The sequence below is a fragment of the Desarmillaria tabescens genome (assembly GCF_030435595.1).
Source record: "Desarmillaria tabescens strain CCBAS 213 chromosome Unknown EV420scaffold_1, whole genome shotgun sequence".
Taxonomy (NCBI): domain Eukaryota; kingdom Fungi; phylum Basidiomycota; class Agaricomycetes; order Agaricales; family Physalacriaceae; genus Desarmillaria; species Desarmillaria tabescens.
In genome coordinates, this window is record NW_026848300.1 from 2,504,863 (window position 1) to 2,519,803 (window position 14,941).

At 48.0% G+C, this 14,941-nt stretch overlaps 3 protein-coding genes across 3 annotated transcripts; all 3 read left to right on the forward strand.

The window, feature by feature from the left end:
- Positions 1-22: 22 nt before the first annotated feature.
- On the forward strand, positions 23-1,840 carry EV420DRAFT_1497587 (ceramidase). The gene is made up of 8 exons (XM_060470928.1): positions 23-140; positions 208-584; positions 632-769; positions 821-1,032; positions 1,083-1,377; positions 1,430-1,466; positions 1,513-1,516; positions 1,569-1,840. The coding sequence occupies exons 2-8, from the start codon at positions 510-512 to the stop codon at positions 1,660-1,662; spliced, it is 855 nt and encodes a 284-aa protein (XP_060339731.1). The 5' UTR covers positions 23-140; positions 208-509; the 3' UTR covers positions 1,663-1,840.
- A 2,523-nt stretch (positions 1,841-4,363) lies between these two features.
- Positions 4,364-6,436, forward strand: EV420DRAFT_1616381 (uncharacterized protein; the record flags this gene model as incomplete). The annotated part of the gene is made up of 9 exons (XM_060475114.1): positions 4,364-4,583; positions 4,634-4,712; positions 4,767-5,234; positions 5,281-5,346; positions 5,403-5,511; positions 5,561-5,900; positions 5,953-6,233; positions 6,280-6,309; positions 6,359-6,436. The coding sequence occupies 9 exons, from the start codon at positions 4,364-4,366 to the stop codon at positions 6,434-6,436; spliced, it is 1,671 nt and encodes a 556-aa protein (XP_060339732.1).
- An 877-nt stretch (positions 6,437-7,313) lies between these two features.
- Positions 7,314-13,076, forward strand: EV420DRAFT_1258116 (uncharacterized protein; the record flags this gene model as incomplete). Its single annotated transcript, XM_060466873.1, has 29 exons — positions 7,314-7,486; positions 7,537-7,881; positions 7,931-8,468; positions 8,520-8,686; positions 8,739-8,910; positions 8,963-9,047; positions 9,095-9,212; positions 9,268-9,413; positions 9,470-9,804; positions 9,857-9,989; positions 10,043-10,197; positions 10,258-10,458; positions 10,515-10,585; positions 10,638-10,724; positions 10,778-10,836; positions 10,883-10,986; positions 11,042-11,118; positions 11,168-11,243; positions 11,295-11,383; positions 11,441-11,522; positions 11,573-11,682; positions 11,740-11,766; positions 11,819-11,842; positions 11,895-12,136; positions 12,187-12,488; positions 12,544-12,586; positions 12,644-12,679; positions 12,728-12,812; positions 12,866-13,076. The coding sequence occupies 29 exons, from the start codon at positions 7,314-7,316 to the stop codon at positions 13,074-13,076; spliced, it is 4,293 nt and encodes a 1,430-aa protein (XP_060339733.1).
- Positions 13,077-14,941: the final 1,865 nt, after the last annotated feature.

The following is a 14,941-nucleotide window of genomic DNA, read 5'->3' on the forward strand; positions in this document are numbered from 1 at the left end:
ATTGTGGGGCGAAGGTTGGGTGCAAATGAGACAACTGCTCCGATGTCTCTCAGATATTCGGCCTCCGCTAGAAATCTAGCACCGAAAACTGAGACGGAACAAGTCGCCCCTCCCGAATGAAGCGGCGCTTCTAGGCGGAGCCTGCAATGATGTGGCGATGCCAGTCAGACTCGACGAGCGTGCAGAGGCCTACGAAAACGCTCCTTACCCTTGGAACCCGCCTTTACGACGAAACCACCGGATCCTTGAATATGCCCGGCACTTGATTTGGTGCCGAAAGGATCGCCTGATGATGATGACGTACTATATTTAGGGAGAGTAATTTGAGGCGGAATTATTCCATTTTAGATAATTTCTGGTACCAATCTCCGATGGGATTGTATTTTTAGAATGAAAACTAAGCCTCTCGTCTGCAACCCTGGTCCCTGACCGTGAGGTGGTCAAGCGTCCGGCACTTCGCTTTGTCTTTTATCCTTAACGCCCTGTATTTTCTTTCTGTATCACCGACCATGGCGACCTCGACTCTTGTTGTAAACTTAGATGGATATCATGGCCCCGTAACGGCTACGCTCGACTGGTGCGAAGTACGTCGTATACTCGCCCTCGTCGCGCTTTTCTCAGTCGTCTCTAGGCCAACTATCAGTTCTCTTATTATATCGCGGAAATGGCCAACACAGTCTCCAACCTGTTCTTCATCCTACTAGCTGCATATGGAGCACACAATGCGCGACGCGAACTCATGCCGACCAGGTACATTGTTGGTTTCGGTGTAAGCCATCTGGTTCTGCCACATCATCACCGTTTCTGACGCCCGCCCTAGGGATTCGCTCTGATTGGCTTTGGGAGCCTCGCGTTTCACGCTACGCTTTTGTATCACTACCAACTCCTGGACGAACTCCCCATGATCTATGTCACTGCCGGAAGTTGCTGGTTCCTGTACGACGACAGCCCTGGTTTTGACATAACTTCGTGTCAAAGCATGGTTTCTCTTGTACTGAGTATCACATTCGACGTTTTGTTCACTTGGAGCTAGTGAGCATGCATGAAGTCACTTCCTCACGTTTTTCTAATTCTCCGCGCAGCATCGTCTACCGAAATCCAGTCTATCACCAGGTCGCTTTCGGAACTCTCGCGATTAGCACAGCTTTCATGATCAGATACCTCTTGAAGTGGTCGGAAGTTCGTTTTCGAATACCTGACGACAAGAAGTCACAAATTGGAAGCATCTTTGCGTATGGCGCAGGCCTTTTCGTATTCGGATTCCTCATCTGGAACCTAGACAACATCTTCTGCGACAACCTAACAAGATTTAAGGTTTCAGTCGGATGGCCGTTGGCATTTTTGCTCGAAGGACACGCTTGGTGGCACGTCTTGACTGTAAGGACTGCAACAGCGTTTCTATATCGCTCCAACTCATCAATATATGCAGGGTCTGGGCACCTATTACATGTTCACTGGGACCCATCGTGAGTGCATATAACACCTCTTCGACTGCAACTCATATTTTCGTAGTTATGTAAGTCTTCTGACACCGCTCCCGAAACTCCTTCACCAATAAGGCGCCCAAGTTCGCTCTGCATGAAGGATGATTCCCGCAAATTTGCTGTCCGCTATCGCTTCGGACTTCCTTCAATCAAACGCATGGACAAGAAAACTCAATAACCGTCTGTTTGAAGTGTATCGTTGACACCATGGATCCGGAGCTCGTAACTATTCAAGTACGACTGTAAAACATCGTACAGAGACGGGGCGGTTTTTTTTAGCTATACTATGATCATTATGTGGAATACTTAGAATGCAAAATACAATCTCAGATCGAGATTCGATTGGTCACAGGGAATGCGGGATGTGCAACAATTGAGAGGTGAAATGCTCGAATACATCCTTTGAGCTTCATGACTAGTACCTGCGAGTAAGATATCACTTCATTGCGGGCGGGTCGTATCAAGCGCTGCTTGCAATGCATGACATACCGCTTGAGGGCCGGTGTCACGAGAATTTATGAGTGACTAGAAATTTATCGTACTGTGAATATTAGTACGATAGTGTGAGTTCGGGGAATCAGCACGAATGCTATGCTCTGCTTGACTCCAAGGGCGTTCTACGTTGAACGGTTTCAGTACTGAAAATAATCAGAGTTCGGTCTCTGATTCTTGATTCTGCTAATAATGCTTTGCCAACTGTACGGTAGTTGGCTACTGACTGATGTTCTGACTGTTTGTTGACTGATTTCACAAAATCCGGTTGATTTTGTGACTGCTAAAATGCTTGCGGTTTCTGACCGCCTAAGTTCTGAATTTAATGCTGTGTTCTCTGTGGTGTGTAAAAGTTTTTTTTATTCCAATTTTTCTGCTCCTTTTATACATGTTAGCTGTCCTATTTTTAGCTACTTAGCTTACTCATCCTTCGGGCTCCCTGCATAAGCATTAGTCAGAGTATTCCTGCTAGTAGGCGTGTCGCGGTGCAGTGCTTACTCAGCTTGTCTGCCGTGCATGACATGTCACCTGCGGCAGCTGACTAGCTTACTAAGTGCTTACTCAGCTCATATTTCGGTCCGATTTCGACCAATACAACAGTCTTACAGTCTTCCTAGTGTTTCCTGTCGGACCGGTTTCCGACATGACACCGGAAGTCTTGAGGACGCCAAACGCTACCGAACATCACAGTCAAACTCAGAGTTGGTCTTGTTCCTTCCTTCAAGCTGTTCCTTTCTGACGCCATCATGGACTATACTAAAGCTTACAAGCGAATGTAGAGGGTGACTACAGAACCTAGGATTCGTTTTGCTTCTTGCTCTAGTGGCTCTGATGTCGGACTGTTCAAGCTAAAGCCTAACTCTGATGGCGTCGACGTACTAGAACTTAGGTCTACAAAACGTTGCTCTCTGTGTCAACAGTATACTGTGATAGACTCTGACTATGTCGCTTCATACCCCCACCTAGTGGAACAGGCACCTTTCCATATTCAAGCTCATGGATGCCATTGGTTTTGCCTCCGCTCTCATTTCTCTGGTCAAGCCACAGCCTCGGTCATTTCTTATCTCAGAGACGTTGAGAACGTGAACAGTTGCTCAAAGACCTAACGGGCCTCAGTATCTTTTTGGAAGCGCTCAACAGGCTTGTCAACGAAGCATCTTTCAAGGCAGTCAATCCTGAGTGGTTGGCAGCCATACTCGGAGGGCCGAGCGTTCGCGATGGATCCTTCAGTCAGCCTCTCAAAGATCTAGGACCCAATTTCGGGTCAAAATAACTCAGAATATCGACACAGAAGCTAACAGACAGGCCTATCAAGGACAACAAAGGACATACGCCGTCATTTTATGCCATCAATGATGGCGATGCGGATATCTTGAATCCTCTGCTAGGGGACTCGGAGAGGCAGGAGGGTATGGAATTCGACAATTCACCTTCCCTACTCAACCGAGAAACACCACAGATTGGTCGACATTTGCGGTTCATGAGGGTGGTGAAACTGGTAGGGGAGTTGTTGAAATTATGTCACTGAGCGCAGAGTCTACCTGACCTCAACCTCAACTTCGGGGAAATCTTCCAGGCCCGACCTTGTTTCTTTCCTTACTTACCTCTATATTTACTCCACCGCCTCAGTGCTACGGTTAGTCCGGTTTACCTGGTATTCAATGTTCATCTTAGTACATACGAGCAACAATTAATGATATGAACTACAAGCGCTGAGCACTTGAGCATCTGACCGCCCTCGGCAACACGGACAATGACGGTAGTTCATCATAAAGACATAAGGTAGAGTCTAAGTCTTTCGATGTCCCAATATCGCCTTTTTCTTCCCCAACAATATTTCCCCCGGACTCATATTGATTAGATTCAGCGGCGAAGCGACGACGCAGATCATGCTACCTCATTGTTCAATAGTCCATGCCCTCGCCATTCTTGTACGGATTCGCGTTCAATTGAATACCTAAAGCTGCAGTATAAAAGGCTGAGTTCTTTCGAAGTTTTGCCTTGTGTTGAAATTTATTGTAACGCTCACAACCTGCAGCTTTTCGTGGAAGCGAAGAACAAAATGAACTGCATTGTAGCCAAAGTGGGCTCAATTTGAAATCGCTCTCCTTCGCGTCCATCGACGACACTGACGCTGACGCCCTGCTCATCGAGTGCCACGACAGGTGTGCCCTTGAAATTTTCTGGATGATGACGTACAGGTCAGGTCGGCTCGAAATTCACATGATTCTACGCGGTGTCCATCGTTCCTCCAAGACCGTCGTGTCGTTTCCTTCGACGCTATGAACAACGATGGAGACCTTCGCGCAGCCGAGAGCAGTGGGGCTACGACCCCATACTCGACTCCGCACGGCAGCCCGGTGCCTCTCCGGATCGCATTACCTGTAATGAATAGGCCCTCGACTGACTCAACTCCGCCTACGCCGTCGAGCGCCATTTTTACAACGAGGAGGGCTATGACGTCGTTCGAGAACCTTGTCGCGTTGGCAAACCACCAGGAGAGGCTACGGGAGGCAGGCAAGATGGTATGGCGCGTTAGGGGAGAGCCGGTGGTCGAATTGCATGATTTGAGCGGGTGTCTGAAGCATGCAGCTACTGGCGGAATACGTGCGTATCGACTTTGTCGTTAGAGAACAGCATTCTGAAAGTATTGGCAGGCTCTGGTGCTCTTGCTTTCAATATCCGGGCTGCGTTCAACCTGATATTGGTTTTCATCAGACTTCGCTCGATTCCCAAGTAAGTACTAGCTCTGACTGGATACATCAACAGGAGATAATCTGTTCCTCGAAGAAAACAGCGGCTTCCAATTATCGGTCGCGCTATATTTGGGACAGATACATGGCGGTTCGCTGCTATGCTTGGGACGTTTACTTCCGTCTACAAGTTCCTTATCAATGCCTTGCCTCTCCTCATGCCTACACTTAAATTCCCATCCAATCCATTCTTCGATGATGACGAAGCGGCGTGGCATACTGTCCAAGTTCCCATTCCCTCCCCCCGCCACCGCAGACGTTCTCAGCGACTGTCATTGAGTACCGAAGCTCAACAGGTTTTGGTGCGAAAGAAGACAAGGAGATGGCATGCAGCTCTAGCTGGCTTCACGGCCGGCGGCCTGGCTGTATTGTTTGAGACTCGTGGAAGGAGGGTCACAATAGCCCAGCAGATGTTCGTTCGTGGTTTGCAAGGCTCTTTTAATGCGTATACCACCGCCAGGAATATCACAATACCCTTTGGAGATGTAATATTATTTGCGTTGATGTACGTTCTCGCAAGTCTCCCCCCTTTCATGCTAACATTCTCTCAGTAATGCGCAGGTCCTATATGCCGCGTTTATGCGACCGGACACACTACCCAGATCGTATCGCGCTTGGTACGTGTTAAAGTTCCATATCGAGATCGTATGAGTATGACTTAAGTACATTGTAGGATTGTCAGGGCATCACAAGCTCCCAAAGAAGGAGTCAACATAAACTACGATCTAATGCGGTCGCGTACATTCAACCCCGACGATTTTGACAAGCTTCTTTATAGTAATGTTGGCGGCGTTGCTTCAACTCTTGTCGTATACTGATCTTCATTCTTAGAAATGGAAGGTGACGCCTGAGAATGCTGCCTCACTGATGGCAAAGAGAGATGCTTTTTATCTTGGTGCTCCCGGCTCCATAGCGTCATCTGAAGCAGGCTGTCACTGCCCGTGCGAAGGCCTCCATCCGGGTCAGACCTCATGCTGGGACGTGCCTTTCGCTCGTTTCTTCGCAGTGGCCAGATTTATGTTACCTGTTTACGGTGCTCTGCATTTTCTGCCTCCAATTCTATTCCGAACCAAAGCCTTCATGCGAGATCCCTTGAAGATTCTCGCGAAAGCAGGTTTCGGAACTGCTCGAAGCTGCACATTCCTCGGGGTATATGTCGCTACATACCAAGGTACAGTCTCTACGTTACGCTCATCTGGATTGGTTGACGAGAGCCGTTTCAGGCCTCGTATGTGCGCGCGCCTTCATCCACGAATTCCTCACTTCCATGTCACCCAAATCAATATTCAAGATCCCGCAGTGGCTTGTAGATTTTTTGTTTATGTCGAGGGCAGCGTATTGGTGGCCTGGTCTTGCGACTGGATTGAGCTTGCTCATTGAGGAGAAGAAGAGGCGTGCGGAGCTGTCAATGTATGTGCTACCGAAAGCTCTTGAGAGCTTCTGGAACGTCGCAACAGGCAAAGTTCCTGGTGGATTCAAGGGAGGTAAAGCTGGGGAAGCTTTGGTATGTCGACTCACCAGATCCATATGATGTTGCTTACCGGATTTAGCTGTCGGCGCTGGGAATGGCGATGGTCATGGTGCGTCGTGTCTCTTGGAGCACTTGGAAGTGTATTCATCTTCTTGCAGAGTACATACCAGATGGAGCCTCACCATCTATCGGGACTCGTAAGACGGATATTATATCAGTTCATTGGGCCCAATTGAGACGTTGAAGACATAACCATGTTTCGTGTAATTGCCTGTTACGTTAATAAAGGGTTGACGCAGATCGCTGACATTTCCTTGTAGAGCTTCCATCATTCGCGATCATGTGCTGTACATGACATTTCACCTTGGCCGGTTCTATGTTCAACATGGGTGTATGTTATCAATGTTAAACCTTAAATACTGCAACACACTGTCGTTAAAGTGATTTGGGGTATTTCTTTGAGGATGGGGGGGTAGAGGATGGTAGCCTGAAACACATATACTGAGGGGCGCAGGTTGAGATGACAGAGATGAGACAGCACAGTCGCATTTATTCCAGCTCTGCTACGAATTAAAGCATCAAGTATCCTCCTCTTCCCACTGCTAAAGTTTGCTTGGAGCTGCTTGGTCACCGGTCATCCGGTATGAAAGTCCTTCGGCCCGCAAGACCCTATCCGGCACGAATTGTTCTCTCGCTGACCATGAAGTCCGTGCGGGAGCTCTCACTGTTGCCGGCCTTGTCGCTACTTCCTTTGGGACATCCTGCAGCGGTATATGACGTGGAGTCCGTGTCTGGCGGCAACGCGGTGCCTGTACCGGTTTGGACGAACAAAGCATTCGATGCACTTACTTCCGACGGGGTCCTTAGGTTGTCTCCAGAAGGGGCGCAGGAACTGGCGCGGTCCATTTCGCGTTTCTCGCATATGTCCAAGGCGGATGGAAGCTCCTTGCTTTTGTCTTTCGTCGACGGTAGCATTCTCTATGCGTCTCTGCAGCTTCAATCGTTGCGATGGGTGGTTCTTATGGGCGTCGTAGTTGCCCCGACGATTGATGTCAGACCTAGCGTACGTACGATTGATTTCTCGTCTGTTTCGTTTACTGAGAATCCGTGTAGATGTCGCAGTTGGCACCACCAATACTTGACTTTGCTCCTGGTGTCCGTTCGTCAGAGATGGGAAGGCTCCATCTTGGCTTCGATTGGGCGTCGACGCCGCTTGGACCCATGCATGCCTGGCCTCAGTCACTCAAGTCCGTTGTGTCCATGATGCTCTCGAATCCGTCACAGTCGTGCGTGGTTGTTTCTTTCAATCATTTGAAATTCATTAATCAGCTCTTAGATGTATTTTCTGGGGACCAGAACGCACACTTCTCTACAATGAAGCTTGGGCTAAGGGATCTGCATCGAAACATCCTCACATGCTTGGAAAACCGGGAAGAATCGCTTTTAGTGAGATATGGGAGACCTTTTCCAAGCACTGCGACGCAGTCTATCAAGGACAAACAGTCAGCCGAACGGACGACTTGCTTTTCTTTGACTCCAAATCTGGACAGGAGGTTGCGCACGGTTCAGTGTCAGTGCCGACTGAAGATGATTCCATGCCCGACCTTATCGAAACCTACTATACCTGGTCCTATGTCCCCGTCGAAATCGAAGATGGAACCGTAGGAGGTATAGTGAATAAGTACGTTCTTCTATGCGTGTTCTTCGTTCGAGTCACTAACTACAATTAGTTGCATGGAAACCACAAGCAAGGTGCTTTCAGAACGCCGTATGAGGATCGTCCGGGCTCTAGCAGAACGATGTGCTCCCGCCAGAACCTCTCATGACGTATGGGAAGCTGTTTTGGAAGTGCTGGAGGAGAATGCGGTTGATTTTCCTTATGTCCTGTGCTATACCGGTTACACGGCATCCACTGACGGGTCATCAAATGCTGACACACACTCAGAGCGAACCAACAGTGACATTTCACACACGTCTCATGTTACTTACCTCAAACTCATTGGGTCGATTGGTGTTGAGCCTGGGCATCCTATAGCCTCACCTCAGGAAGTGGAACTTTCTCCGGATAAGTCCCAGCAAGGTCATTGGCCTTTTGTCGAAGCATGTAGCGGCCGCGAATCCCTTAGGGCACCAAATCCATGTCCTCATCTATTTGAAGCTAGAGGATGGGAGGATGCTACCGGCGATGCCATCTTAGTGCCATTGTGTACTTCTTATGATTGCGTACCTATGGGTTTAATGGTTTTCGGTTTGAATACGCGGCGGCCGGTCAGTTTTACCTCCTTTTTAGAAAGGATAGTTGTTGATATTTTTTTGCAGTACGATGATGATTACTCTGGTTTTCATCACACAATTGTCAGAAATTTGATGGCAGCTCTCTCAGCTACGCAGAGCTTTGAGCAAGAGGTTCAGCGTGCTGACGAACTACGTGCTCTTGACCGAGCGAAAACAACATTCTTTCAAAACGTTTCTCATGAATTGCGAACGTCCGTCGGTTTATATTTGACTATCATCTGCCGCTAATCTATCGTATCATAGTCCTCTCACTCTCATTCGCGCCCCTTGTGATGACGCTCTTAAAGCCGACCGTGGATCTCTCGATCCTATCAATAGAACTCGATTCAAACTAATATATCGTGCTAGCGGGCGATTACTTCGACTCGTCAATTCACTGATGCTGTTCTCTAGCGCCGAAGCAAGGAGGCTGCAGGTGATACGCCCCATTTATGCTGTGGAACGGTATTTCTGAATACTTCTCTTAGGCGTGCTTTTGCCCTGTCAGATTAGGCCCGGCAACAGCTGATATGGCTTCCCTGTTTCGATCTGCGATTGAAAAAGCGGGAATCGGTGTGTACGTTAGGATCTCCGGAATGAATTGGCTGATCTCCCACCAGATTACAATGTCACATGTGGCGACAGTGCTGATGAGCGTATTGCATACATAGATCTTGGGATGTGGGAAAAAATTGTTTTCAATCTTTTGTCGAACGCTGTGAAATACACAAAATCGGGGTAAGTACTATAGACTTAGTCAAAGACATATCTCTGAGTTACGACATGATCGTAGACATATCAACCTCGATCTAGCATACACGTCTTCCGAGGTTGTTTTGAGTGTCGAAGACACAGGTTGCGGCATTCCCGAAGATCAGCTGGATAAAATCCTTTTGCGATTCCATCGCGTAGAGGCTTCGGATGGGAGAACTATCGAAGGTGAGCGCAAACATAAAATACTTTCCTATTCGATGTCATCTCACATCTGTGATCAGGAACTGGAATTGGTCTTGCCCTGACCAATGAGCTGGTCAAGATGCATCAGGGCACGATTACCGTCAGGAGCACAATGGGTTGTGGCAGCGTTTTCACTGTGGTAATACCGCTCGGATGCGACCATCTACAGGAGAAAGATGTCAACCACGACTTCGATCCTTCCTCTGGAATGGCACTATCTGGAACTGGCTCATATGCAGCCGGTATTGTCGAAGAAGCGGCGGGTTGGCTGGGAGAAGATTCAGACACATCCTCACAGCTGAGCCACGCTTCTTCAACCGATGCTATTATAACGCCCCAACTGTTCACCGTTTTGTTGGCCGAGGATAATGCTGTACGATTCTGACTGTTACCACTGACTTGAGTTAACGTTGTTACTTTTGTAGGATGCTCGCTCTTACATAAAGTCGATTCTTCTGAACGCTGTTCAAAATGTCGTCGGCGTCTCTGACGGTCAGGCTGCGCTAGATTATATTCATACACGGGAGCGGCCAGATCTCATCGTGACCGACGTTATGAGTCAGTTCGTTTCATCTTCCGCTTCATCGCCATCATTCTCACTGTCCGACCAGTGCCACGGATGACTGGAACTGAGCTGCTTCAGAAATTAGCGGACGACCCAGATCCTAATGTTCAGGCTATCCCTGTCATAGTTCTCAGCGCTCGTGCGGGGTCAGAGGATCCACCTGATAGTATTTTTAGGGGCGCTGTGGATTTCCTGCTGAAGGTTAGTTGGATCCCGGCCTTGATGTGTGTACCTCAGTTACTAAAGTACGACGCTTCGCAGCCATTCAGCTCGTCCGAGTTACTTAACCGTGTTCAAACTCGACTCCATACACTGAAACAGAGGCACGAGCTCGAGAAACAAGTACGAGATCGGACCTTTGAACTCAAGTTGACACAGCAGCGCTACCAGCGCATGAGTGAACTATCGCCTGTTGCCATCTTCGAAACAGATGATGCGGACCACGGTTTGATTACCTATGCTGTGAGATTGGGCTCTCATTGCGCAGTCAGTCCTTACGCTCATTTTTTTCTCCGCAGAACGAGCGGTTTTTTAAACTTACTGCGTTACCTCGGACTCTGCCTTTGGCATTCAAATCTATCATAGACCAGTTCGTGACTGACTTCCCAAGCCGTAACATCTTTCTGACAAAACCATATCAGATCAGCGCCGGAAACCCAAGAGGCGGTTACCAAAGCTTGTCTCGACGTACCCATTATTAGTGGCGAACCCGTCCAGTTTGATGCAGTGTGAATCTTTTTACTTTTTCGATCCATTTCTTCAATACTAAGTCTGTTCCTAGATTTGCAAACGGGAAAAACGCGTTCGTTGAGGTTATCGCCCTCAGTGATGGACGGCTACGTACACATGTCACTTTTGGATCTTTTCCTGGCTAACCCAGGCATAGTTGGCACACTGACGGATCAGACGGAGCAACGGCGGATTGCTGCTGAGCAACTGAGTGAAGAGCGTGCGAAAGCGGATAAGGCAGTTCATCAACGACGATTGCAAGTATGTTATCATTTCCTGGATTTCTACCATTTGGTTTATTGACTCTATATCGTAGGAGGCATTCATTGACATCGTGTCGCACGAACTGCGAAATCCACTGAGCGCTATCGTACAAAGCGCAGAGCTTCTCTCGTGCGTTACTTATGCTTTAGACCATACCATAAGCTAACAATCATGTAAGTGGGTCTGTCGCTCGACTGCAAGAGATCATATATGCATTGCAAAACATGAATAGCAATCACGATGCAGAAAAATTTGTTTGTACTTCTTTCTAGAGCAGGTTGGTTTTCCTGACAAAGTTTTCGTAGTTCGAGGAAGGTAACATCGAACTCAGAGATGCGAATCATGCAGTATCTTCCGTTGCACTTTGCGCTCGTCATCAAACGATCATCGCTGCGTATGCCATTTTGTTCCGAAGTTTATCTGTCCGATCTAATCATCGCACGCTTTGCAGTGATATCCTCGCCGTTTCTCGACTGGATAGCAATCTCTTAAGTGTCAGTCCTGTAACGTTTCACTTACTAGAGGAACTTCAGGTGCGTGGTTCCCTGATCTCCATTCGTGAATGTTTGAACGGTTTCATCAGGCTACATTGGACATGTACTCCGTGCAAGTTGCGGCGCAGTCCGTCAATTTGAGGCTGGCTGTCAGTGGTGATATTGGAAGAGAAACCTGTATCATAGCGGATCCCACTAGGTAAACTCAGGTTTATCTCCAGGATTATCTACGTAATGACACCTCAATCACTAATAGGTTCTGCCAGATACTGGTGAACTTAATGTGCGTTCTCTAACCCGATAAAATGACTCCCCTACTAATGCAGAATTATTAGTTCTAATTCTTGCCGAATATTAGAGTACGCCTTATCTCCAAGACTCCTAAATTGCTCTCTCTTAAGCATCCTATAGATCATGGGACGGGGAACGTAGCGTTCGCTTACACGTAGCCCTCTCTCCCAAACGTCCTTTCGGTACAGCGATATCACCTGCGATGGAACACGACTCGTCATGTGTCTATCTCTCCTGCAAGCTCTCTGATTCTGGTCCCGGGATCCCTTTAGACGACCAAGCGCGTTTGTTCACACGCTTCAATGACGTGCATACTGGCGACGGGGTGAGGAGGTCCGGTAGTATTGGCGGGACTGGCTTAGGTAGGCATGCACTATTTTACCAAGACCCTCGGTGCTGAATGAAAGTTCAGGTTTGTACTTGTGCAAGAAGCTTGCCGAGCTTCAGGGAGGACAGATACAGCACTCAGGCGCTCCTGGCGAAGGCGCGGCGTTTCATTTTTTCATTGAGGCTAGGAAGGCTCCCGATGCTCCGTGTACCGGTAATGTCAGCCCGAAACGACTGCCGAAAACCCTGAACAGTGTTGCGCTCAATGGCACCGCGGGCTTAAAGAGTGTGTCACAGCTTTCACTACAAACATCTTTACCTTCCGGAGCTTTGGCATTATCACCGAACTCCAGAGCAAAGCTGGCTGTTCTTATCGTCGAAGATAACGTAAGGCATTCCTCTTTGCTGTGCTGTACGACAAATGTTGAGGAAATCTGTGTAGCCAATTAACCAGATGCTACTGAGACGACAGCTCGAGAAGGCCGGTGAGTCTGAACAATTTTTGTGTGTCTATATGCCGCCATTTACGATGTGTGTCGAAGGGTTTCATGCTGCGACAGCAAATAACGGGCTGGAAGGTGAGTACCAATGCAAACTTTTCTTGCTATGTCTTATAGACCTTCTAGCGCTTGAGTACCTTGAGTCATGTATCGCCGATACAAGCAAGCGGTATCCTTCTGTCGTCCTTATGGATCTGGAAATGCCCGTCTTGTAAGTTTTCACTGTCTTCATGCGCTTCCTTTTCACACATCCGTGTCTCGCAGGGATGGACTGGATGCGGCAGGACGCATTAGGGATTGGGAAAAGACCGGCAGGCTGCCAGGACCACGGTTATGCGTATACGCAATCACGGGGAATGCGCGACAGGGCCAGGTGGATGCCGCCTTAGGAGCGGGGATGGACAGGGTGTACATTAAACCCTACAAGTTGGCGGAGATCATTGAAAGGATTGAAGAGGAGGGTATGCCTCGCTGATCAATTATTTTGTTCTATTCCGGGTTTTGTTTTTTTCTGGCTAATATTGGGTGTATATTCTTATCAGAGTGGTCGGAACACTGATACGTCTTTAATCTTGCATTTCATTTTGGTTTTGGGGTACTAATATATTTGTTGCACTGTACAGTTATCATTGGCTCATTGTATTTCGTAGATGGCATTATAATGCATCACGCGCACGATTCGTTCCAATTAAAAATTCAAAGTTTTTAGGAACTTGATTCTCAGGGTCGTCATCAGATAAGCAAGCAAGCTGCATTCGATTGACAATGGCTACGTGCTGCTTATACATGGCCTGGGGTACTTGATTTTTTATCACACAAACCCGCATCCAAGTCCAAATAGGCGCTAGAACACAATCAGCGATGTCTTACAGAAGGGTGAGATAAAACATACCGGAGCGAGTTACATACAGTGCTCGTCCTCCGATTTGGATGACGAGCGACCGTTTCGATCCCACGACGGCTAATACGCTCTGTTACTACTCAGCGAAGAAGGAGATGTGAGAGATGAGCATTCATACACCGCGGGGACGGCAATGGCACATGTGTCATTGCCGGTTGCTGAACGAACTATCAAAGGGTTAAATACCGGGATACTAGGATGGACGTCAGATGCTTACCGCTTCGTAAAACGTTAGCTCGCGGGTACAACGACCAAGCGTGACCCTGATCTGAAAGAAATTCAGCTGTGGCAAAGCATATTGAAACGAGAAGAACGCACCGAGGGAACACCACTGGTTGTGGTTGCTGAAGAGCAGGAAAAGGGTCCGCGGGGATAGATCGATATTGACTTTAGGGCAGGCTGCGGACGGTCGGCCCGGTCGCACGGACCCAAAGTGTTGAATACGGACCGTTGTTCTCGTTTTCTCATCTCGTGTTGCATTATGATAGCGTAGCACTCTCACGGAGTCATTCCCTACAATTATAATCACTCTTACTTTCAGAATCTCCAAATTGACTCAAAGCAGCACACAATGCATTTCCTTGATACATGCCAAGTACGCTACTCCAAATCATCGGCCTGGGGTATTTAATTTTCAAGTTCCGCCCGCGCCTGTAGAAGTGATGATTATTAGCACTTACGCCGACGATTTCGAATAAATGTGGAATGTACGAACGCGGGCATGGTTCTCTGTAAGATGAGGTACATTATTGGGTGTGAATGCAAGTAACATAGCTATAAGTACTCACGGGATACAGAACCTAGGACATTCAGCGATATCTGATGTTGCCCTCAGTCTCGAATAATAACCAGTTCTACAAGTAAAGGGAAGCTCACCGCCGACGCCCTATGTCATCCCTCGGACGACAGTGAGGACCAAGACTTAATGTGAGCGTCAGACGATGATGCCGCGATAAGCTTATTGTAGCGCTTACATTTTGGTCCCACCCATACAACGATCCGGTGGGATCTGAAGTGAGGTCGTCACTCCATACACATCGCAGGGGTCCAGAGAATACGAACGTACCGAGGGGACGTATCCACTGCTGTGAACGTTATAGTCGAAGGAACATCTTGCGTGGGAGAATCTAGGTATATGGAACCTTGAGGGCAAGCCTTAGTTCAAGACCTTCTGAGCCCATATGGTAACTTGTGATTGTCGATAAGTTATTGAAGAAAGAATGCAAAGTGCAGCTCATCAGGTACGACAGGAGGAATAGATTCGAAGAATGCTTAAGTACGCCAGGCAAAGGTTACGAAAGCACCGTAGAGACGATTAAGAAGCGGTAAAGACCAAAAGCTTGGGATGTTCGGAGCCAGTTCAGAAAACCACCGAGCCCGTGACAGAACAATGAACACTGGCAGGAAAAACCTGAGGGAACTAAAGAAAGACTCAAGAG